General features: G+C 58.7%; 1 protein-coding gene across 1 annotated transcript in view; it reads left to right on the top strand.

Moving 5' to 3' along the window:
* CELSR1 (cadherin EGF LAG seven-pass G-type receptor 1) overlaps positions 1–23,376 on the top strand; it is a 133,964-nt gene that overhangs the window by 41,846 nt on the left and 68,742 nt on the right. Inside the window, exon 2 of the mRNA XM_081822660.1 lies at positions 7,994–8,632. Within this exon, the coding sequence (XP_081678786.1) occupies positions 7,994–8,632 (639 nt within the window). The remainder of the gene's footprint in view (positions 1–7,993; positions 8,633–23,376) is intronic.

Genomic DNA, 23,376 nt, shown 5'->3' with positions numbered 1-23,376 from the left:
CTTTTGTGTTTGTCAAGAGTCTTTATTATGACGGGTTACAGAATTTTATTGAATCTTTTCCTCTACTTATTGAGATGCAAATATGTTTTCTAAAAAAGGTGTGGTGTTGCCTTAACACCTTCTTTCTAGTGCTAAATTCCTGAGATAAACCCAGTTTGGTCTGGATAGGTCGCCTTGTCTCATATATTATTAGATTTGTTGACCTTTTCCTTTTTTAAGGAGGTGTTGCGTTTGTGTTTACGAGAAAGCTGGCCTGTAATTCTTCTTTCTCACGCTCTCCTTGTCTGATTTTGGCGTCCCAGTTGTAACCTCACAGAATGAGGTAATAGTTTTCTGTTGCTGCTGTCACAAATGACCACGGACTTGGACTTGGGGGCTTGAGACAAACCCAGGTTTCTTCTCATGCAGTTCAGGAGTTGAAGGTCCTACGTGGGCCTCCCTGGGGTGGAACTGAGGCGTGGCAGGGCTGTGCTCCTTCTCGAGGCCCTGGGGGAGCCAGTTTCCCAGCCTTTCCAGCACCTGCAGGCACCCGAGTTCCTGGGCTGGTGGCCCCTTCCTTCCTCTCCACAGCCAGTGGGCCGTCTCTCTGAGCCTGCTCTGTCCACAGCTCCCTCTTCTGATTTCTCCCCACTCCGTCTCCACCCGTAAGGGCCCGGTGATTACATTGGGCCCACCTGGAAAATCTGTGCTGCTTCCCCTATTTTAAGGTGTGCTGATCAGCAACCTTAACCTTTACCACATAGCATAGCATTCTGGCAGGTCCCAGGCTCTCGGACCAAGCCTCTTGGGTAGGGGGCATGATTTTGCCTGCCACACGTGGCCTTGGTAAGATTTATGTAAGTGTCCAGTGACAGCAGGAAGTGTCCTGCCAACCTGTCCCTCGGAGCCGCCACCGGCGTCCACAGCTACCCAGAGGCAGCTTTGGCTCCTGCGTCTTTCGAAACTCCCAGGAGACTGTGGGCAGTGTGTGCTTGCTGCTCGGCCATCAGAGGACGTTTTCCCCCACGTGAGGCGCCTGGTTGAGGAGCACGAGGCTTCTAGAGCCAGGCCCAGATTGTGGTCCCCCCACCACCCTGGGCAGCCGCTATGGCCTTCCCGTTCCGGAGCGACTGCAGGGCTCGGGGCGCCTTAAACTTCGTCACCGGTGGTTCCCAGGGCAGTCTGAATTTCAGAGGCTCTGCTAGTGAGCGTGAGGGTCAAGGGTCAAACGCGAGTCCAGCACAGTGTGTTGAGGAAATAGAAACTTCCAGTATTAAATGATGCTAAGGGAGCGTTCTCAAGCTAATACGGGCAGGTGTGCGTGTGCAGAGCTTCAGCTCAGGAGAGGAGCAGAGGAGGAAGAATGGTGCAAGTGTGTACTCACCCGCTTCCCCCCGCAGGGAGGCCGAGGGTCACCCGCCGCTGACCATCCAGGTGGCTGGAGGAGGAGCTTGAGGTGGGTGGTGGATGGCACAGGGCCTGGGATGTTCCAAACTGTCCCTCCCAAGTCTGTGGGCTAGCGGTGGGCTGCGCAGGCCCCTGGGCTCCGCGGCGAGCGGCCTGGGTTGCGCTGGTGTGTTTGTTAGAAGTCTTGCCTTTAAGGCTCACAGCTCTCTTGGGCTGACAGCTGCTCCTTGACGTGTCCAGGGCTGGAGAATATGGGGGTGTCCCTGGGCAGGTGTCAGGGACCACGTTGTCTTGCTGGAGGCTGTCGTTTGAGAACAAGGCAAGGCTCCCTAGCTCTTTCAGATCCAGTTTGGTGTTTTGCCTCAGGGAACTTTGGGGGTTTTCCTGGGACGGGGCACAAGGGTGGTCTTTCTGGCTCCCCAGGGAAGAGTGAGGCTGGACCGGCTTCCTGCTGGCCCCGCTGACAGAGGGAGGCCCCGGGCCGGCCCAGCAGCCGTACCCGCAGAGCACTAAGCCCCGAGCCCAGCTGCTTCCTCGCCAGAAGAAGAATCCGGAAACATTTGTGTGGCTTCCTCGAGTGGGCTTGTTGACGGGGGCGACCTCTCCCCAGCGGACGTCCACAGAGTCTGGAGTGCTCTTGGTTGGGGCAGCTGGGTGGATGCTGTGGGCACTGGTGCCGGAGACCGTGTGCCCAGGGCGGCCCTGGGCCCACGGGTCAGGGCGCGGAGGCCGTGAAGCCTGCCTGGGGGTTGGCGCCCCCGCATCACTCCTTCTCTCCCGGTCCCAAAACTTCCTGCTTCAGGCCGGGCGACCACCACGCATCCCAGCCAGGGGTTCGGTGCCACCAGACTTCTAGATCTTGTCCAGCAGAGATTCCTATGCATCCTGCGGTCGGTCCTTGAAATACAGCAGGGACAACAGATGTTTCCCGTGGAAACTCTCCGTGTGATTCCGATGAAGCCCGAGAAGTCTTAGCACCGCTGTGAACCCCCCTTGGGCGAGGCTCCTATCCGGCAGGAACCCAGCAGTTCCACGGGAGAGGGTTCCTTCCAGCCAGCGGGCCCGGGGCGGCTTCCCCTCCCCTCCAGGTCCTCACGGCCCTCCGCTCATCTCCGACTCTGTCCATGGCATGGCTTTAGGGAAGCGTTCTTAAAATGCCTTTTAAAATGTTTTTTTCCCCTTTGGGTAACGTCATGCAAAATAAAGCAGATTTTTATTGAGCCCTTAACTCTTCTTTCCTCTTGTTTTCAGTGGAGGTGAAATTCACACAACATAAAAGCGTCCATTTCGGTACGTTCTCCGCGTCGTTCGCCCACCCTGACCGCGTTCCACGTGTTTCCTCACCCCAGAGGAGGCCCGTGGCCATCCAGCACTCACGGCCTGTTCCCTTGGTAACCCCATGTTTGGTTTCTGCTACTATGGACCCCCCTGTTCTGGACATTTCATATAAATAACATCATGCAATACGTAGTAGCCTTTTCTGTCTGACTTTTTCACTGTGTTTTTGAGACTTACCCATGTTGTAGCATGAATCTGTTCTGTTCTTCATGCCTGGTTGGGGCCGATTAGTATTGCACTGTAGGGATGGACCACATTGTGCTTATGCACTCCTCTTTTGATGGACACCTGGGTTTCCACTTTTTGGCTCTTGTGAATAATGCTTTTACTCGTGTACTGGTTTTTTGTGTAGATTTACGTTTTCAGGTCTTTTGAATTCTGCCAGGGAGTGGAATTCCGGGCCATCTGTTAATTCTGTTGAACTTTTTGAGGAACCAACCCTTAACTCTTAACTGGAAGTTCTTAATCTTGACAAGAATGCACTTGCTCAGAGTCTCAGCCCACGGCTTCTATAGCCCAGGCTTCCCGTGGGGTCGTGGGGCCTGTTACGATTTCACCTTCTGGAGGGTTCCATCAGCATAGACGTGGTGAGCGAGCTCAGGGTTGGGGAGGGGTTGTGAGCTGCAGCAGGGAGCGGTCAGTGGGGCGTGGGCTCACAGATGGGCTCGGCTGAAGGAGGGGACCAGGGGAAGGGGGGAAGGGGGAGCCCGAAGTCATTTCAGGTGAAGACAGAGTGGGCTGGGGAATGCCCGTGGTTAACGGGGTGGTTAACGGGGAGGGTGCGCGCTGTGACAGGGGGCCGGGCTTGGAGCCCTGCAGGAGTGTGGCTGCCCCCCAGGTAGGAGTCCAGAGATGAGCCCCGGAGGCTGTGGGGAGGCAGCGGGGGGCTGCGGGGCAGGGGCTGTGAAGACCTGCCTCCAGCAGTTGGAAGGAAGGCTTCAGTGGTGGATTTATAGGGTGAGGAGGACTGGGATTGCAGAGGAGGAGAAACCCAGGTGTGGGCTGCCTTGGGGAGTCATGAGAGACCTTCCCTGTTGTCAGGCCAAGGTCACATGGGGCGGGAGGAGGGGGCTGCTGGCTCTGCCCTCTTTGACCCCCGGCCCCTGGTGCCAGGCAGAGGCGCATCGGCCGCTTCAGGGCCTTGCAAGTTCACTGCCAACCCTTGGACGTGTTGAGAGCACATGTGAGTGGCGTGGGGTGTTGGTGGGACACCCGAAGGCCCCTCCTGCGTGGACGGGGCAGGGGCGCAGCATCTTGGCTGATCGAGTGCGCGCTGGGTCTGACACACCCTGTTCCCACGCAGTGAGCCCGCATCTTGAGATGCAGTTTCTAGGTTTGGCTTTTGTTGCCCCAGGAGGAGAAGCCAGATGCCCTCCAGGTAGCAGGTCAAAACAACACACCTGTTGTCTGCCCTCAGTGTGGCCTCAAAGAAACAACAAACCCCACAGAGGAACGCCGAAAACCCCTTCAAAGTCCCCTGGCTTTGGGTGGGAGCCCCGCGCAGGCCCTCCCTGCCTGTTGTGAGGCCGCGGGAGGGGCAGGATGAGGGACAGGCGAGCAGCCTTTGTCTCAAAGAAAGTGCCCTGGGGATTCTGCCACTGCTGGTATCGTGGGCTGTCCAATCAGGCCTGGCAGGCCGTTGCCTGTACCAACTGGAGGTGTCTCCCTGTCTCCCTGAGACCCTGGGGTGCATTGAGGTGAGGTGGCAGAGACCCATGGCAAGTGGCCTTGTCCCCTCCTGGCACTGGCTTGGTCTTTAGCTGCTTGTCCCCAGGGCCCCAGGCGTTCAGAAACTGCCCTCTCCTCCCGTGTGCTTGGCAGACCCTCCTAGGCCAGGTCCACGGTCCGCTGGGCCCTCCATGCACCGTCCAACAGGCTGGAGCCCTGCCATTTGCTGCCCGAGTGACCTCGGCTGGGCTTGTCGGTCAGCCTCTCTGTTCCTCAGGGTCCTCATCTGTGGAGGGCCAGCAGGGGTGGTGCCAGGGAGAACGTTAGCGTTGAGGCACTGAAGGCAGCCGTGGAGGCTGTGGGCAGGCCACACCATGAGGATGTTTCTCCTGCATCCACCCCCCACCATGAGCCTGGAGGCCAGCAGTGTTGAAGACCTCCATGTGCCTCTGGAGCCTTGTCTTTCTGCCCCCTCCCCCCCCCGCCCCCTGCCCCCATACATTGCCATCTGTCCTGGATGGATGAACATGCCCTCAAGTTCACGTTCACCTGGAACCCCCAAATGCCAGGTTATCTGGAGATAGGGTCTGTGTAGATGTGATCAAGGTTAGCTTTGAGATGAATTCATCCTGCATTGGAGTGGGCCCCAACCCAATGACTGGTGTCCTTTTAAGAGGGGAATTTGGACACAGACACACATGGGGAGAAGGCCCCAAGACGACCAGGCAGAGATGGGAGAGATGTACCTGCAAGCCAAGGTTTGCCCGCAGCCACCGGCCACCAGGAGAGAGCCGTGGGACAGACTCTCCGTCGGAGCTCCAGGTGGAACCACCCTGGGACACCTGATCTCAGACTTCTGGCCTCCAGACCGAGAGGATTAATGTTGGCTAAGCTGCCCAGTCTGTGTGCTTTGTTACGGCAGCCCCAGGACCCTGACACACCCTCCCGCCCATGACGTGCCAGGCCTCGCCTCTGTTTTGCTTATTTTTTTTAAGACTTCATTTATTTTGAGAGAGAACAGAGGGAGAGCACAAGCAGGGAGAGGAGCAGAGGGAGAGGGACAAGCAGACTCCTGGCTCTGCACAGAGCCCCAGGACCCTGGGATCATGACCTGAGCCGAAGGCAGACACTTAACCATCTGAGCCGCCCACGCGCCCCTCTTTTTTGCTTTTAGCTCCAGGAAGGAGTTTCCTCTCCAACTGAGTGATGACCGCCATCCCTCCATGGATACCCCACCTCCCTGCTGCCTCCTCGGGTCATGTTGTCACCACATCTTGCAAATGTGGCTCTGTCCCCTGTCCCCTGCAGCCTCCTGGCTCCTTGGAGACCACAGTGTGACCTCTCGCGGCAGTGTCCCAGGGGTGGGCCCCCCACAGGGGACAAGGTCGTGGAGGGTGGCTTCTGTGAAGACCCGCGGAGCACTCACTCCCATTATCTGTGGCTTTGCGGGAAGCACCTGCTGGTGGGCGTCCCGCCGCCATGGCACATTCTGCCATCTGTTCTCTTTCCTCCTGTGATTTGGGGACAACGAGGTGACTCACCTTTGCTGAAGAAAGCAGTGGGAATCACACTGGCCTGATTTGGGGGCGCGCAAACCTGGCTTGTAGCTGTTGTTTACAGCCGCAGAAGAAATGCCTGCAGCAGAGGCTGGGGAGAGCCCCAGGCAAGCTCCGTGTCTTCCGGAATGCAAACGGGCTTTTCAGTGATAAACCCGCTGTGTGAAGTAAAATGGTACAGGAAAGTATAGAGAGGAAAGTAAAAGGCACCTAATACCAGCAACCTGACAGCCATCCTCAAAACTGTCAAGGTCATCAAGACCACTTTCTAAATTCGGCCCTGCTGGCTTTTTGTGAGGAGGAGATGGAACGGCTGCAGAGCCCTCGGTGCCCAGCCTCCTGAGCCGGGCTGCTGTCAGTGGGGCGGAAGCCGGGCCCCCCCCCAGCTGTTAAATGGGCGATGCAGGTTTTCTCAGAATCTGAGGGTCTCCGGTCTGCCGTGGTCGTCAGATGGAGCACCCGGAAATGCCATGACTTGGGGAGCAGTTACATTTTCTTTTTTCTTTCTTTTTTTTTTTAAAGATTTTATTTATTTATTTGACACAGAGAGACAGCGAGAGAGGGAACATGAGCAGGGGGAGTGGGAGAGGGAGAAGCAGGCTTCCCGCGGAGCAGGGAGCCCGACGCGGGGCTCGATCCCAGGACCCTGGGATCATGACCCGAGTCGAAGGCAGATGCTTAATGACTGAGCCACCCAGGGGCCCCAGCAGTTACATTTTCTTGTTGTTTGGGCAAGTTTTGTGACTCAGGGTCCCTCCTGAAGGGGCTCGTGGTGCTCCAGTGCCCAAGAGAAACAGTTCCAGTGTCCACAAGCTTCGGTGCTTCTGTCCCCCGTGATTTTGGGCTTTGTGGGGACTGTGCTGGGGCCACAGTAACAAGGTGGCCCCTGGGTTTTGTCATGTGACTTGCGCTCTCAGTGACCCCGCTTTTCCAGAAATAAGTGGGGAAGGGTCCCCCTGTGGCTTCTGCGCCCCGGGGGAGCACCCCCAGGCTGTGAGCTACGAGAAGGTGGGAGGGGTCCCCCCAGGGCTCACTGGCCTACACAGATGGCTCTGTGCCCCATGGACCTGGGGGTGCACTTGTGGGGGGCACAGGCAGGGAGCAGGTTGGGGGAGCAGATGGGGAGGATTGGGCAGAGCTGTAGGGACGCAGAATTTAAGTTGAGCCAGAAGGATGTGAACTTTGCCAGGTCTTTCTCAGGGTCCCGTAGCACATTTGGGGTGAGGCCTGGGAGGCAGGTGAAGGCCCCTGGATGGGGTGGCTGCACCTGTCAGGGATGCTGGGCCGGCTAATGGTGCCACCCCAGAGCCATCCTGGGGAGAGCCCCCGTGGCCAGCCCTTGGACAGCTCCTCTGATTCTGGGCTCGGAACCCAACATCATAAGCAAAATATTCCACCCTTTCTGGTCTCACAGTCCTAAGTACCTCGATTCATGGTTTGCTTACCTGTGTTGGTCGAGGTGCACCCTGTCCTGTGGGTGTCTCTGAGTGGCATTTGCTGAGCGTCTCCTACGTGTCGGGCACGTAGGCATGCATAGTTTACAGCCAAGGGAAGAAAAACCATCACCGTAGTGTAGACCAAGGCCGTACCTGGACGGCACCATCCTGGACACTGTGGGGTCTGAGCGGGGCTGGGGATGGGTGGAATCAGAGTGGGTCTCCCGGTGTCTGGAACAGGTGTGGAGGTGGTAAATGAGGCCCAGTGTCCCCGTGGGTCTGGAGCAAAGCGTGTGCGGTGGGGGACTCGGGTGGCACGGGGCTGGGTTGTGGGTGGTCCTGGGATGTCCTGCTGAGTGGTTGGGGGTCCCTGGGGTTCTTTTGAGCAAGACAGACTCAACGGGAGCTGTGTTTTGGGAAGCCGGATGTGGAGGGAGAACGGGGGCTGGGAAGCAGGGGTCAGGGGGCAGTCACCGGTGGGGTAGGGTGTGGGGCTTGGGGGTGCTCGGGCTCACTTCTGCCATGCTGAGTGCCCCTGAGGCGGTTCCCGGGCGGGGCTGGCGGGGCCCAGGAGACCCCGAGTGACCCTGACCCTCCTTGTGTCCCCAGATGGCATCCACAGAGTGGCCGCACTCTGCACCCTGCGGGTCACCATCATCACGGACGACATGCTGACCAATAGCATCACCGTCCGCCTGGAGAACATGTCGCAGGAGAAGTTCCTCTCCCCGCTGCTGTCCCTCTTCGTGGAAGGGGTGGCCACGGTGCTGTCCACCACCAAGGACGACGTCTTCGTCTTCAACATCCAGAATGACACGGACGTCCGCGCCAACATCCTGAACGTGACCTTCTCAGCCTTGCTCCCTGGCGGCGTCCGCGACAAGTTCTTCCCGTCGGAGGACCTGCAGGAGCAGATCTACCTGAACCGGACGCTGCTGACGGCCGTGTCCACCCAGCGCGTGCTGCCCTTCGACGACAACATCTGTTTGCGGGAGCCCTGTGAGAACTACATGAAGTGCGTGTCCGTGCTCAAGTTCGACAGCTCGGCGCCCTTCATCAGCTCCACCACCGTGCTCTTCCGGCCCATCCACCCCATCACCGGGCTGCGCTGCCGCTGTCCGCCGGGCTTCACGGGTGACTACTGCGAGACCGAGATCGACCTGTGTTATTCCAGCCCCTGCGGCACCCACGGCCACTGCCACAGCCGCGAGGGCGGCTACACCTGCGAGTGTCCGGAGGACTTCACCGGTACGTGCGGGGGGCTCCCGGGGCCGGGTGGCGGGCGGGCCTTCTCTGCGGGGTGCCAGGCCGCGGTCCGCACGCTGGGCCTCTGACCGGCCTTGTCCGTCCACTCCTGCCCGGGGAGGTGGCCAGCGGTCAGGCGCGGGCCCTGTGCAGTGTGGGGCCTCGCGTGATGCGGGGGCAGCATCCGCTTAGTGGCACGCGGGCAGGAGGCAGGCTTCCTGCCAAGTGCCCCAAGGTCGCGGTGGACCCCAGGCGATTGGAGTCACCCTCTTTTTTTTTTTTTTTAAGATTTTATTTAGGGGCTCCTGGGTGGCTCAGTTGGTTAAGCGACTGCCTTCGGCTCAGGTCATGATCCTGGAGTCCCAGGATCGAATCCCGCATCGGGCTCCCTGCTCAGCGGGGAGTCTGCTTCTCCCTCTCCCACTCCCCCTGCTTGTGTTCCCTCTCTCGCTGTCTCTCTCTCTCTGTTGAATAAATAAATAAAATCTTTAAAAAAAAAAGAAAGTAGGCAGGACTGGGACCACGGGGACAGCTGTGTCCAAGAGCTGTGACAGCCATATTACCCACGCAAGTGTTGTTCACTGCCCCCTGAGACAGGGCACCTTTGCCGGGTACCTAGGCTGAAGGGCTGACAAACATCTAAGGGCCCTCTGCTCTTTGCTGTTTCTCCTGGGTTTCTAGCTTCAGGGACCCAAAAGATTTGGCAGAGGGGCGCCTGGGTGGCTCAGTTGGTTAAGCGACTGCCTTCGGCTCAGGTCATGATCCTGGAGTCCCGGGATCAAGTCCCGCATCGGGTTCCCTGCTTGGCAGGGAGTCTGCTTCTCCCTCTGACCCTCCTCCCTCTCATGCTCTCTGTCTCTCATTCTCTCTCTCTCAAATAAATAAATAAAATCTTTAAAAAAAAAAAAGATTTTATTTATTTATTTGTCAGAGAGAGAGAAAGAGCACGAGCATGGGGAGGGGCAGGCAGAGACAGAGGGAGAAGCAGACTTCCCGCTGAGCAGGGAGCCCGATGTGGGGCTCGATCCCAGGACCCTGGGATCATGACCTGAGCCGACGGCAGCTGCTTAACCGACTGAGCCACCCAGGCGTCCCTGGAGTCACCCTCTTAATGAGGAAGATTATAGCGTGAGAGCCACCCAAAAACCCACGTGCATGAAGCAACATGCGCTCCTTTAAGTGGCTTCAAATTGGAAGGACTTTATTCCGGCTTTCAGGTTTAATTAGTTATGTAAACAGTGTCACCGGGGTAGAGTGCTGAGCCGTTAATCGTTTGGGTCTGGAGAGACAGTGTTCGTTTTTCGTGCCCCGTTGTCCCTGTAGAGATGACTCATCTTCTCTGCCTTGAAGGTACACTTGCCTCGAGATATCCTGACTAGTCGCAAAGATGAATTGCTCCAAAGGCAGCCAACGACTGTCCATGCAAACATGTAGGCAGAGCGGTGTAGAAAGGCACAACCTTGCCTTGGCCATCCATCGCGGCTTACGTAAGGTTATGGCCCGTTTGAGAAGCAGATTTCTAGCGGCCCGATGGTGAGCAGCCTGGCGTTCGGGGAAGCTGTCGGATCAGGTGGGACCTCACTCACACCAGAGGTGGCTTTGTGATTCTAATATGGACTGTGGCCTCGGCTGTCCTGTTTAGTATCAACAGCCGAGAAATCGTTCTCTGCTTGTGTGGGACAGGACGCAGTTCACCGGGCTTAGAACAGGGGTTTACAGTATTAGCTGGTATTTATGAAGCAGGAAGAGAGTAACCTGGGGGTGGGGGAGGCACAGAAAGCGGAAGACGGCTGTGCCCGGTGCTCTGCATCAGAAGAGGAGGGAGAGAGGGCGTTTGGCAGCCGGGGGAGATGGGTGTGTGCGCCCCGGCTTGCTGGGTCTGAGCCCCCGCCTGGCCGTAATCTTGCCGAAAAGGCACCTGCTTGCCTGCCTCGTGTCCTCCCCTCCCTTGCCCGTCTGTGGCTGGCTGGCCGTCTGTCCCGTTGGGGTCCAGAGGTGTCTCCTCCATTGTCTCCCTGAGTGTTAGCCCCGAGTTCCTGGCCACGCTGTGGTGTGGTGGTGAGTGGGGAAGGAAGGCTACGGAGACCCCTGGGCCCCCCAGTTCCTACCGACGTTGTTGGGGCTCTGGTTGTGCTGCGAGGCCTGGACAGAGCGTCCATCTCCCCCGCTCCTCCCTGCCCTGGGTTGTGGAACTCTGTGGAGCTTCACCACACGGTGGTGGCAGGTGCCTGCCTCCCTGTTCCCGTTCACTGCGGTGAGCTGGCCTCTCAGCCTCTTCTGAAGTGGCCGGCCGCTGGTGATGGGGAAGCCTGACATAAGCGTGGGGCCATGTCTGGGCTGGGTAAACTGAGGCTGCTAGGGACCCGTGGACCCCCGATTCCCTCCTCAGAGGGTCCGACCCGCTGAGTGGAAGGGCCTTCCAAAGTTCATAGATTTCGTTTTCATCACGGGAGTCATTGCTAGAGAAGTAAGGACCGGGAATGGCCCGGTGGGTCATTGCCAGGAGGCCCACTGAGATGCTGTGATTGGCATTGGCCTCGTTTGAGGGTCTCTGGCCCTCAGATCATCACGTGGGCTTCCCTCGGAGATAAGACGGGCTCCGACTGATTGTTTGTCCTCGGTCCCCCTTCCTCTGGGTCTCCCTTTCTCCCTTTGAACCCTCCTTCTCTTGCGGGCAGTAATTGCACTCATTTGCTGGCGCTGAAGGCAGCCCTGTCGTCGCGAGGGTTTCATTACCTGCTCCCCGGTAAGCCGAGCCCCGACTGCGGCAGGGAAGCTGGAAGCAGCCCAAGGCCCCCGGAAGACCCCGGCTTCCTGTGCCGCCGACGGACAGGAGACGGGCTGGGCGAGGGAGGGTGTCAGTTAATCTCAGGAGAAGCTCCGTGAGTTTGGGGAGGACACCCCCAGCAGCTCTCCTGCATTGTTCTTTGATGCACGCTGGCCCCAGAGCAGCAGCCAGGCCCCAGGGACGGATGCACCGTTGTCACGGGGGAGGGCGGCCCCACTCCCAGAAGAGCAGGACAGAATGGCTGAAGGTGTCATGGACGCCGTCTCCTGGGTTCCTCCTGAGCCCGGCAGATGCCTCCGAACGAGCTGTCCCCTGCTCCGGGGAGGTCCTGGAAGGTTTCCTGACTTCCTCGGTGCCGTGTTTATGTGTTGGTTGCTCTGCTGTCACTTTGGGTGTAGATCCCCTTATTTCTGTGCCTCTCAGGACAGCGGTAACTTGCGGCTAAGAGTCACGAGCCTTCAGTGTGCTGTGCTGTTCCAGGTGATCCCCCGTGTGGTACCCCAATCCCCGCAGCAGCAATAGGCCCCATTTATAAGCGGGGAGACTGAGGTGCAGAACGGTATAGTATCTAGCCCAGTGGCTCTAAACGGGGTGATTCTGCCCCCGGGGACATCTGGCGCTACCTGAGGACATTTTTTTTAAAGATTTTATTTATTTTAGAGAGAGAGAGAGAGAGAGAGAGCACATGAGCAGGGAGGGGCAGAGGGAGAGGGAGAGAGAGAATCCCAAGCAGACTCCGTCCTGAGCCTGGAGCCCTATGTGGGTCTCGGTCCCACGACCCTGAGATCATGCTCTGAGCCGAAATCAAGAGAAGAATGCTCGACGTACTGAGCCACCCAGGCGCCCGCCCGAGGACACTTTTGGTGCTGGGGGGTGGACGCCAGGCATGCTGCCCAGCGCCCCCAGCGCCCAGGACGGCCCCACACAGAGAGCCGGCCCGCCAGCGAGCGTGTGCGGGTGTGGAGGAGTCCGCTGCTGCCAGCCGTGTGGTGGGGCAGGACTCCAGCCCAGTGCTCTGCTTCTGGGCTCCGGCTCGCCCACCCGGTGGACTCGTCGGGGGCGGCACGCTGGGCTGCCCATTTCCCTGCTGCCCTGGCCCTTCCTGCAGGTGTGTCCCAGCTTCTTGCAGGAAGCGTGATGGCGGTGGAGTGTGGTGACGCTGAGCAGGCCAGCCGTCCTGAGAGCCGTCACCCCACTGCCTGAGGGGCCGGCAGGACGCTGTTCCTTCCCAGAGACACTGGACCTGGTTGAACCAGGGCCTGACTCCGAATGCTGGTGCTGTTGCCTCTGCGTCTGTCCCCTCCTATGCCCTCAGCTGCTAACGCGGTGGTGCTTGCTGACCGAGCGGCGGAACGCTCCAGCCGGCCCTCTCCCCATGTCTCCGACAGCCCCATGAGGCGGGGACAGCTGTTATCCAGTTTTCAGAACACCAAGGGGCAGAGCTGGGTGGGGGGACCGGGGATCTCGGGCACGCCGGGCTCGTCCTCCCTGGGCTCACAGGAGACACCCCCCCGCGCCCCCCATGACTAATCAGCAGCCACGTCCCGACGATTGTGCCTCTACGTCCTGTCCCCTTCTCTCCGCCGCGAACTCTCCGCCGCAAACCAGCGCACCCGGGGCGGCGGCCTCAGCCCTGCTTCTCCCGCCCTGCCAGTTGCTAGTCGTGGAGTGCCCAGACAGGCCGGTTACAGGTGCCCTGGTCACGTCGGCGCCGCTTCAGGTTCCCAGGGTCCCGCTGCTCTCGTGCGTAGTCTCCGATGGCCCTTTGCCGGCCTTCCGGAAACACGCCGTTCTCACTGCAGGCCCTGCATGTGGAGTGCACCTTCCCCCGACGTCTTCCCCCATCTGTGCCCCCTCATCGCAGCCCCCCCCAGTCTGCTTGGTGCTGTCTGCTCCCTCCTCGGTGCCGGGTACACAGAAGGTGCTTAATCAGTGCTGTGCACAGATGATGGAGTCAGGGGTGACCCGGCCGGGCCTGTTCATCCTTGTAGGCCAGAGAAGACGTCCTGGGGTTCCTTCTGTATTGTGCTCAAAGCTGTGTCTGCTACTTTGGTCACTGAGCTGGGGGGGCAGGAGAGTCCCTTCTTGGGTCGGGGGGAGGGTCTGAGGTATTTATGACTCTGTCCTGCTGGTGTGGCGGCTGGCCGAGCTCCTGCTCTCACCGCACAGCCATGTGCTAATGCGTATGCTCCCAGGCTTCTCCCGCACGAGCGTCTTCTCGTGGAGAACTGCGAGGTGATTTATCGTCCAGATGAACATCTGCCCGCGGGGTGCATTCCTGAGAACGCGGCAACTTTGATATCACGGGGGGCGGGGGCAAGGGTCTCCTGGATGCTCAGCACTCCGCCTGTCGGAGGGGAGGCCTGGCGGTGCCCCCCCACCCCCGATCGCTCTGGCCAGGTCTTCTGTTTAGGGTCCTGTTTATTCTGGAGCATATGATTTTAGATCCCTGGGCCGCTTGCCTGGATTCAAAGTGTTTCAGCAAATCCTGGAGAAGAGCCCTGCCTCCGAGCATGAAGCCCGTGGCTGTCCCCGGGCTCCGATGTCCATGCTGTGGACACTGCATCACAATGGGGGCTCCTCAGCTGAGATTTAGCCTGGTCTGGGGGTCAGTGGGTCAGTAGCCACTTGGGAGAGTTTCAGTGATGCTGGATCTTTCTGCTAACTGCCCCTGGGTGGAATGTCCCAGTTGTCCTGTGTGACGGCCTTCCAGGGACCCTGACTGTCCCCCGTGGTGGACTCCCCAGGGCTGGGGGCCCTGACTGTCCCCCGTGGTGGCTTCCCCAGAGCTGGGGGCCCTGTCCCCTATGGGGAGCTGTCCAGGGCCAGGACATTCTGTGTAAGTTCAAGGCTAGAGAAACTGCTGGTATAAAAACCTAATCATCTTTTCTGCTAAGAAAAATGTTTAAAATCAGTTCTGGCGCTTCTTGGATTCTGTTGTTAAAAAAACGCACGTTACTTCAACCGCATGTTTTATCTTGAATTCTGTTGTCAGAGTCATGATATTGCCATCATCATGTGACACATGAATGTGCCACATGGTCCCAGGCTGGCCCCGCGCCTCCGTGGGAGGCTGCGGCCGTCAGCTGCGCTGCGAGGAGCATCCACACAGCGCAGGGGAGAGGGGCTCGCCGGCGGCAGCCGCCGTCTGCAGGATTAGAGGCCCCCTTCGAAGTGGTCATCAGCAAGGCGGGTTTGGTCCCGAAGCCAGAGAGTTCATCGTCACTGAAAGTGAAAATCGTGGCCTAGCCCGTAAGGAAATCTCAGAGCAGAAATGGAGTCCTTCCTGAGGAAAAGGTGCTTTTCGGGTAGTTGGGGTCACTGCGAGTGAGCTCCTCACCCATCCTGTAGATCTGGCTCTTTCTCCAGATTCCAGCTGTGGCTATCCAGCCTTTCTTTCATCTGTTATTGCACTTCTGGGTGACTTCGTTCTCCTTAAAATCGTGTCCTGGGATCCCGGTGTGGGGAGATTCCGCCAGGAATCTTCACGAAATTCGTAGTGTCCTCTCCCGGGCCACGTGGCCGTGGGGGTCGAGGACGATCCTCAGGCCGACCCTGCATTCCTCCTCAGGCTCCTGTTAGCTTCCTGGGGGTGGCCACACAAAGGAGCTCACACTGGGGGGCTGGAAACCGCAGAAACACGTTGTCTCGCGGTCGTGCAGGCCCCAAGTCCGGGACCGAGGTGGGGGCCGGCCTGCGCTCCCTCTGGAGGCTCCAGGGGAGGGTCCTTCCTGCCTCTTCCCTTCTGGTGCCCCAGGTGGTCCTCAGCGTTCCCTAAACTTGTAGATGGCGCCTCTCCCTGGCCTTCCGCCTGTGTGTGCTTGGTCTGTGTCCCAGTTGCCCGCCCTTTGAAGGACAGTAGTCCTTGGGTTAGGATCCTCCCTCATCTAGTGTAATCTCGCTTTAACTTGATCACATCTGCAAGAACCTATTTCCAAATAAGATCACAGTCACAGGTGCCAGGGATTCAGGACTCAAACCTATGATTGGGGGGGGGGTGCGGAATTCCACATGCTTCAGGACTGCTGGTGATTGGCAGTGGTGGCCCCTTCTTGTCAACTACTTGTCAAGAGTCCCCTGGGGCCAGAGGGCCCTCCTGGGCGGGAGACAGGCTCCTGTGGTTTGTCTTCCTCTTAGAGACCTAAGCCCGAGAGCACAGGAGACACAGTCCCTCCTGCCCAGCCCCGAGGTGGATAGGTGAGCCGGGCGTGGGACACGAGCTGGAGAGGAGCGGAAGTGGAAACCATCATGGGCTAGCGACGTGGCCCGAGGATGTGCCTCCTGCAGGCCCAGCCCCCCTGGGCCATCACACTGCACCGTGGGAGGGGGACGAGGCTCCGGGAGAGCAGAGGCCGGGCTCACCCAGTCGCCCCTCAGCCAGGGTCCCGCAGCTGCTGCCCCAGTTCCCACAAACAAGTGGCTTAAACAGCATGGATTTATTCTCTCGGGATTCCTTCTGGGGGCTGGGGGGAGAACCTCCTTTTCAGCATCTAGAGGCTGCCTGCACTCCTTGGCCCCTTCCTCAGCTCGCCCCAACCCCTGCCTCCGTCATTCCAGCTCCCGCCACTGACCCTGGGCCCTCTGGCCCCTCCCTGTCGTGGGGACCCTTGTGATCACCGCAGCCCCCCCGTGATCCAGCATGGCCTCCCCGCTCAAGCTCCCCATCTGAACCACACCTGCAATGCCCCTTTGCAGTGTGAGGTCACATATCCTCAGGCTGCAGGGGTAGGATGTGGATATCTCTTTTTTTTTAAAGATGTATTTATTTGAGAGAGAGAGAGCGCACGCGCACGTGAGCAGGGAGAGGGGCAGAGGGAAAAGGGGAGAGAGAGAGAAGCAGCCTCCTCGATGAGAATGGAGCCTGATGTGGGGCTCGATCTCACGACCCTGAGTCATGACCTGAGCCGAAATCAAGAGTCAGATGCTTGGGGGCGCCTGGGTGGCTCAGTCAGTGGAGTGTCTGCCTTCAGCTCAGGTCATGATCTCAGGGTCCTGGGATCGAGCCCTGCATCGGGCTCCCTGCTCAGTGGGAGTCTGCTTGTCCCTCTCCCTCTGCCTGCCGTGCCCCCTGCTTATGCATTCTCTCTCTCTGTCAAATAAATAAATAAAACCTTAAAAAAAAAAAGAGTCGGATGCTCAACTGACTGAGCCACCCAGGCGCCCCAGGACGTGGACACCTTTGGGGGTCCATCATTGTGCTGACCATACCCCTGCTCCCCAGCAGCACCTGGCACCACTTGGCCCTCAGCAGACATTTGTGGCAGGGATGAGTAGGTGAGGCCTTTGCCATGGTGCCCCCGTGGCTGTTGGCTGGCCCCGCTGTCTCTCTGGACATGCGGCATGGGCCGAGGGCCATCGGGAGTTGGGGGCAAGTCCGGCTTGCGTCCCTGACCTGAGTGTGGCAACCCCAGACGTCCCCGGGGAGCGTGGTTTCTGGTGGCATCCACTGCCCATAGCCCACAGCTGAGCCCTTTCCCTGGGGTGGACAGACAGCCGGCTCTCTGCTGTGCCCCCTGCGGGGTCTGCGGGGCCGGATGGTAAGTAAGGCAGGACTCATCACGGAGCCGCCGAGCACAGCTGGAGGGAGGGAGTCTGTGCTAACCAGGGCTGTTGGGCTCTTCTGCTGACTCCGAGCCACGAATCAGTGGGTTCTTTCTGGACATCGATCTGTCCCAAGGAACTGTCCCACCTCCCCAGCACCCCGCGGGAGGTGGAATTTGAGCCATCTGGGGGCTGAGCGGCTATGTGTATGGACGAGGTTTCCGTCAGCATTCCAGCTGAGTTTGGACACGTTTGCTGTTTGAGAACTGGCACGGTTTCCCTACAAACCGATAAAGTGGGGGGACCCCCCCTCCCAGCCTCGAGGCGTGCAGAGGCCAGCTTTACCTTCCACCACCAGGTTCTGCCCCATGGTCAGCGGGACTGTGCCCGACCCTCAGCACTCCCTCTATCCCTCCTTCTCTCCCGCCCTCACCCACTCACCACTCTGCCTGGGCAGGCCCTGGGCCTCTGTCCCCCTCGGGTGCAGGGCCCCACCCGTCCCCACCTGCATGCCCTCTCTCGGGGAGACCTCCCCACGCCCAGCCTCACTCCCATCCTCAGATGTCCCTGTGTGTCATTAGAGCTAAATCACAGTCCTGTGTCCGAGATGTCATCTCGGAGCTGGTTCTTAAGACATTGCAGGCAGACGCCCTGGCCACGAGGCTGTCTCAGGGCTTCCCCTAACAACCTCTTCCCAAGCTGGGGGCCTCAAGACGAGGATGTTTCCAGGCTGTGCTGCTACCCCAGCTCCACCCCAGCACCCAGAGAGGGGCAGCTGCAGAGGCCCAGATGGGCACACGGGGGGCCCTGGAGGCCCCACCACAGGGACTGTGGCTTCTCAGTGTGTGAATGTCCCCAGGGTGCTGCGAAGGCTGTGTCCCACCAGGACCAGGGGAGGTTGTTTGGGGCCCAGGCTGCCTGGTGAGGACCCTTTGCCAGGCTCTGCCTCATTCCAAGGGTCCTGACACCTTCAAAGCTGCCACAGTATCCTTCTGAGCCCACATTCCTGGCCCGGCCCTTGACTCAGAAGGACCATGACTTTGCCTCAGGGGGTTTGGAAGTGCCTTGTTGAAGGGGCCGAGGTGGGGATCTGGGCACTCAGGTCCTGGTGGTCAGCTCAGCTGAGCCCGGTCACCATGTGCGGGCGTCCAGCGCCCTCTGCTTGGCCTCCCCCACCAGTCTGGGCAGCCCAGCTCCGTGAAGTTCACGTGTGTTCCTTCAGCGCCTCCTGGGGCCTCAGCCACTGCCAGCGAGGGCCACCACAAGGGCCTAGGGGGCAGAGGGCACTTTGTGTTCAGCAGCTGCTTGCCCACTGAGACTCAGGGAGATGCTGAGAGGTTCACGGGCTGCACTGTTCTCTGGGGGCCGGAATCTGGCCAGTCCCCTTGGTGTGATTAGGATTGGCTCAGCACGTTTCCCTGGGGCCCTTAAAGCAGCAGGAATGCGTGCTCACCGTTTTAGAGGCCAGAATTCTGAAATTGAGGTGTCACGTCCCTGTGGCGACTCTGGGGAGGGTCCTTCCTTGTCTCCTGCAGCTCCGGGTGGCCTCAGGTGGCCCTGGGTTTGTGGCCACAGCCCTGGAGTCTGCCTTCGTCCTCACATGTGTGAAAAGGACATGGGATAGCTGGGGTTTTCTCATCTCAGGACCCTTAATTTGAGCGCACATTTGCCGTGTGAGGCGACGTTCACAGGTTCTAGGAATCAGGACATGGACATGACTTTCGGGGGCCACCGTTTAGCTGACTTCAGGGTCGCTTACTTCTTGTGCCCCCCCACCCCCTCATGGGCATGAGGAGAGGGAGGGTGGGGAGAGCACCCTTTACTGAAAGGAGGGGTCCTCAAGTGTGGCCCGCGGCTGGGACTGGCTGGGCCGCGTGCTGCTGGAACCCTTCTGTTTTAAGCACGGGGAGTTTGAATTGCACACTGATTATTCTGGTTAGCTGGGTTTCAACCCTCAGATGTGTAGGTGACTCCGGTAAGCAAAGCCAAAGCTGTGGATAAGCCAGAATCATTTTTCTTTCCTGCTGGAATGCAGTTTTTTATTTATATTTTAAAAAATGGGTGTGTCTGGCGTTCTGGGAAATTGCTTCAAAGACAATAATGAAGTCATTTGAGAAGGCCCAGAGAAGGCCCAACCCGGACAAGCCTGCAGTGGTCTGGGCTTCCGGCTTTACCTCCCTCCCGGAGGGGGGAGTCGGGGGGGCAGCAGGTGTCCGGGCTCTCTGCAGAGGCCTTTTCTGGCAGCCTTGCCCCATGGGGGAGGAGGCTCCAGGGCAGAGCCGGTCACCGTGCGGTGAGAAAAGTCAAACAGCGGAGGGGGCAAGGGGGGAGGGCTGTGGGGGGCGAGGGGTGGACGGATGAGGCCTCCAGTCTCAAGAAGTCAGTTAATAACGGCGGAGTCAACAGGAACAGCGGGCCAGGTGCTCAGCTGAGGGCTTTACAGAATCAGCTCATTTCAGCTTGACACCAGCCCCCCAGGGGCTAGGGATCGCTCCAGGGCAAGACACAGAAATCCTGCCTTCAGAGAGGGATTGACAGCAGGGGAAACTAAGGCACTGGTCGGGAGCTTGCTGGGGAAAGGTCCGTCCCTGGCAGGGGCAGTTGGTGGAGGGCAGTGCCAAGGCCCCGGGTGGGCGGAAGGAGGGATGGGCAAATTTTCCCAGGGTTTAAGCATTTCGGACGTACCCTCCCCTTTTCAGACACCCTGAAGCGTCCCTTGTCCGTTGTTCTCTGTGCTTCTCCTGGGAGTGAAGCTTCTGACGTGAACCATGCTGTTGAGTCGTGTCTGTTTTGTTAAGATGCAAGACCCCTTTCGGTAACCTGATCTCCACTGTGGGGACGGGTCGATGGGCTTGGGGTTGGCTTCAGGTTCTGTGTCCTGGTGTCTGAGGACCCGCCTCTGAGGCTGTCCTGGGTTGGAGATTCTGGGCCCTGCACCCTCTCCTGCTGCTCTGTCCTCTGCATGCCTTACTGATCTGCAATTCTGCCTCAACTTCAAGCTTCAAGAGTGCCTTGTACGCTTCATACCCGATGCCTTCTCCCCTGGCTGCCTTTGGAAGTCCTCGTTTTTCTAGGTCAAAGCCCTTAGCTAGATCTTAGGACTAGAAGAGAATTGTCGTTTTGTCTATAGAACAACGTAAGTGCTCCGATTTGTACACGCCCTTCCCCTCGTGGGGCCGTCCCCAGCCCCCCTCCAGTCCCGAGGGTCTCCGTCTGGGTGCACCCCCCTCTCCCGGCTGGCTGGGACCCTGTCGTCTCTCTGTCTCCGGCCCTGAGCTGCCCCGGGTCAAGTTCCGAAGCTGGCTCGTGGCAGGTGCTGGTCCGGGTTCCCATCAGCATCTCCCTGCATCCAGCCCTGCCTCTCCGCTCCTGTCCTGCCGTGACCGTCACACGCACGTGTGCACACACACCGTCCACACCACGCACACGGCACACGCACACACTCCACACTCGCACACACACCCCACTCCTAGCCCTCTGTTTCCCCTGTCTTGCTCGCCCGCTGGTTCTCTACATAGTGAGGACAAGGTGCCTGGGTACCCCTTCCTTGTTCACAGACCTCCTGCCCAACCGTGGCGTCCCAGTGGCCGGGCCCGGACCCTCCTGTCCTCTGCTTGGGCCCTTTCTGGGGCTGAGTGGTCGCCCTGACCCTCGCACCACGACCCCCTGACACTTGGACAGAGCCCAGCGCAGAGGCTCCCGCACCCGGGCACCATCTCTTCTTTCCGTTTGCCTTATCTTTAAGGAATTTTTTTGTTACGTACAAAAAACGGTATGTTTTATACCCTGTGCCAGGCCTGGCCTCGGTTTCCCCATCTGCAAGATGGTGTCATAGAAGAGTCCCCATACCTGGTGCTGTGGAGTTTAGAGTAGTAAGGAAGCAAGTGAGGGACTTGGCCGGGCCCCTGCACCCTGCCTTCCATAACCCTGTGTTCCTAGCGGTCACCTTGCAGGTGAGCCCTGCCTTCAGGCCTTTCAGGCTGGGGCTTCTCCAGGGGATTCAGCCCCCCCGCCCAGACGGAGGGTCTGTGGCTCTGACACTGAGGGCTGGGGGCCCTGGGCAGGCACGCAGTGTCCCCTCACTCCCAGCCCCAAGCCTGGTGTGGGACAGGTATCCCGTCATGGACGTGTCCTTGAGGCCATGGGGCTGGAGGGGCCTTGACTCCTGGGAGCTTTGGTTTCATAGTTAAGAATGGTTTCGGGTGGTGGGGGTCCTTTCCAAAATTTCTGCTTGGGGTTCTGCATTTGTGGCTGTGACCAGGAGGCTGAGCCCTGTGTCGCTTCCCTGCAGGGGGCTTCTGGTGCCCTGCATGCATTATTGAGCACAGCTATCAGTTTGCTCAGGTGAACCTGATCCTTGGCGTGGGGGTGGGGCTGGCAGTCATCTTGGGAGGAGGCTGCTCAGGAGGAGGAGGGAGAATCGCCCCAGAGTTGGAATGGCCCGGAACAAGTATTTGACTCTAAGCAGGATGTTGGGATGTGAGAAGCCCACACTTCGTTTGAGTGAGAATTCCCAGAAAAGGGAAGGTGAAGTTAACTCCGGATAGGAAACGCATCTGAGAACACTTGGATTTCATCTTAATAGTTGTTTCTTATAAGAGCTGTATCAAAAGTTAAAGATATGGGGCTCACTAAATTCGATCCATCTTCGTTACCTAAAGTAAGATTATTTTTAGCATTAAAAACTATCTTATTGCATCTCTCCCGAGCTCAGTAATGTCAAGTTGGTAGCTTGAAATTGGCCGTGGGGGGAGTGTGCACACCGTGGAAATGGGAAAATGCTACAAATAGGGCTCCCCCCACCCAGGGCTGGCTCCTAGGACTGGCCAGCACCCCACTGCGTGGGACAGACCGAACACTCAGAGTTCTCACTGGTCTCTTCTAGAAAAGGCTTGTTTACCTATAAAAATAATTCTTTGTTCATTACGTCAACATTTTCCCAACACGGTTTGAATCAAATACATGAATTATGTAAGGTTTTATAATTTTGTGCAAGCATTAATCACTGGCTTGGACCCGGGGAAGTCCTGGCATTTCATGACTTCACTTCAGGAGCATTTGTCGGGCGCCCCCTCTGTGTCTGGCACCCTCTGTGTGCTGGACATTCTTAGGCTTGGCTCCAGCAGCCCCTGCCCCCACCCTGGAGCCAGAACACACTCTCTAGAGGGAAGCTTCTGGGCCCTTTAGTGTCTGTCGTGGGACCCTGGTCCTGGTCAGGCATGTGGGTGAAGTTTGCTAAGGGGAACATGCCTGAGACGGGGCTGCATCCAGGCCAGAAGAGAGGCCAGGCCCCGAGGAAGACGGTCACTGTTGGGTTATGCCCAACGAGAATGTTGGGGCCCCCTGCATTAACCTGTTGCATCCCCTGACAGCCCCGTGAGGAGGGAGACCAAGTGGCCAGAGTGTGGGGCGTGCAGTGGGCAGGTATGGTGTGCACGGGGGCTGGGGGTATGGCTAAGGGCTAGGCCCCGGGGCGGAGTGGGGTCTTCACGGAGCCGCTACCTGGCAAGGCCAGCATTCTGAAAAGCTCTCTGGTGTCGTGTGAAGCACAAGCAGGTTTGTAAGTTAGTGGGCGGCTGGCCTGGGTTCAGGGTGTCCATGGCGAGGTTGCTGTGTTTGTGCAGATGGGCTGCATAACCAGGGGTTTGGGCAGCCGTGGAGATGAGCGACACGGGACCCCAGGAGGTGGCTGGGGGGTATTGATGGGGATGAGGGGGATGGAGCGGGTGGCTCTGGGCTCTGGGCTTGCCTATCCTGGACAGAGGGTGCAACCTTCCCCAAGGAAGGGGACCCTGAGGAGAACAGCTTTGACAAAAGGAGGGTGGGGTTTGAGGTCTGGGCTTTCTGGGGCAGTGGTTGGGTTGGTTGGGGGGGCCCAGAGGAGAGCGCCTGAGGCCGGGCCGTGGGGGTGGGCACTGGCCACAGCTGGCCCGGGTGCTCCACCCCTCGCTGGCCTTCGGACCAGGTTGGGGAAGAGCGCTCCTGAGGGTGGAGACACCAGAGAGTCACTCAGAAGCCGAAGCGGCAGCCCCACAGGGTCAGATGCTCGTCCCTCGGCACTACACACTGAGGCCAAAATTTACTGTGCTCGTAATTTTAGGACAAACACGGACGACTGCTATAGTAGGTTAAGTAGTGTCCCCCCCTCAAATTCGTGTCTGGAACCTCAGGATGTGTCCTCATTTCAAAATAGGGTCTTTTGAGTTGTATTAGTTGAGGCTCTCAGGATGAAATCATCCTGGGTTTGGGGTCTGCCCTAAATCCGGTGATTGGGTGTCCTTGTAGGAGAAAGGGGGGTGGGATTTGGGACACAGGGCAGATGCGCAGGTGAAGATGGAGGCAGACGCTGGAGGACCTGGCTACAAGACTGGGAGCACCGGGAGCCACAGGAGTCAGAAGGTGCTGGAAGGATTGGGAC

The sequence above is a fragment of the Leptonychotes weddellii genome, chromosome 5 (assembly GCF_054177405.1).
Source record: "Leptonychotes weddellii isolate Sample4059 chromosome 5, ASM5417740v2, whole genome shotgun sequence".
Lineage (NCBI taxonomy): Eukaryota > Metazoa > Chordata > Mammalia > Carnivora > Phocidae > Leptonychotes > Leptonychotes weddellii.
This window is presented reverse-complemented; position numbering and strand designations above follow the sequence as displayed.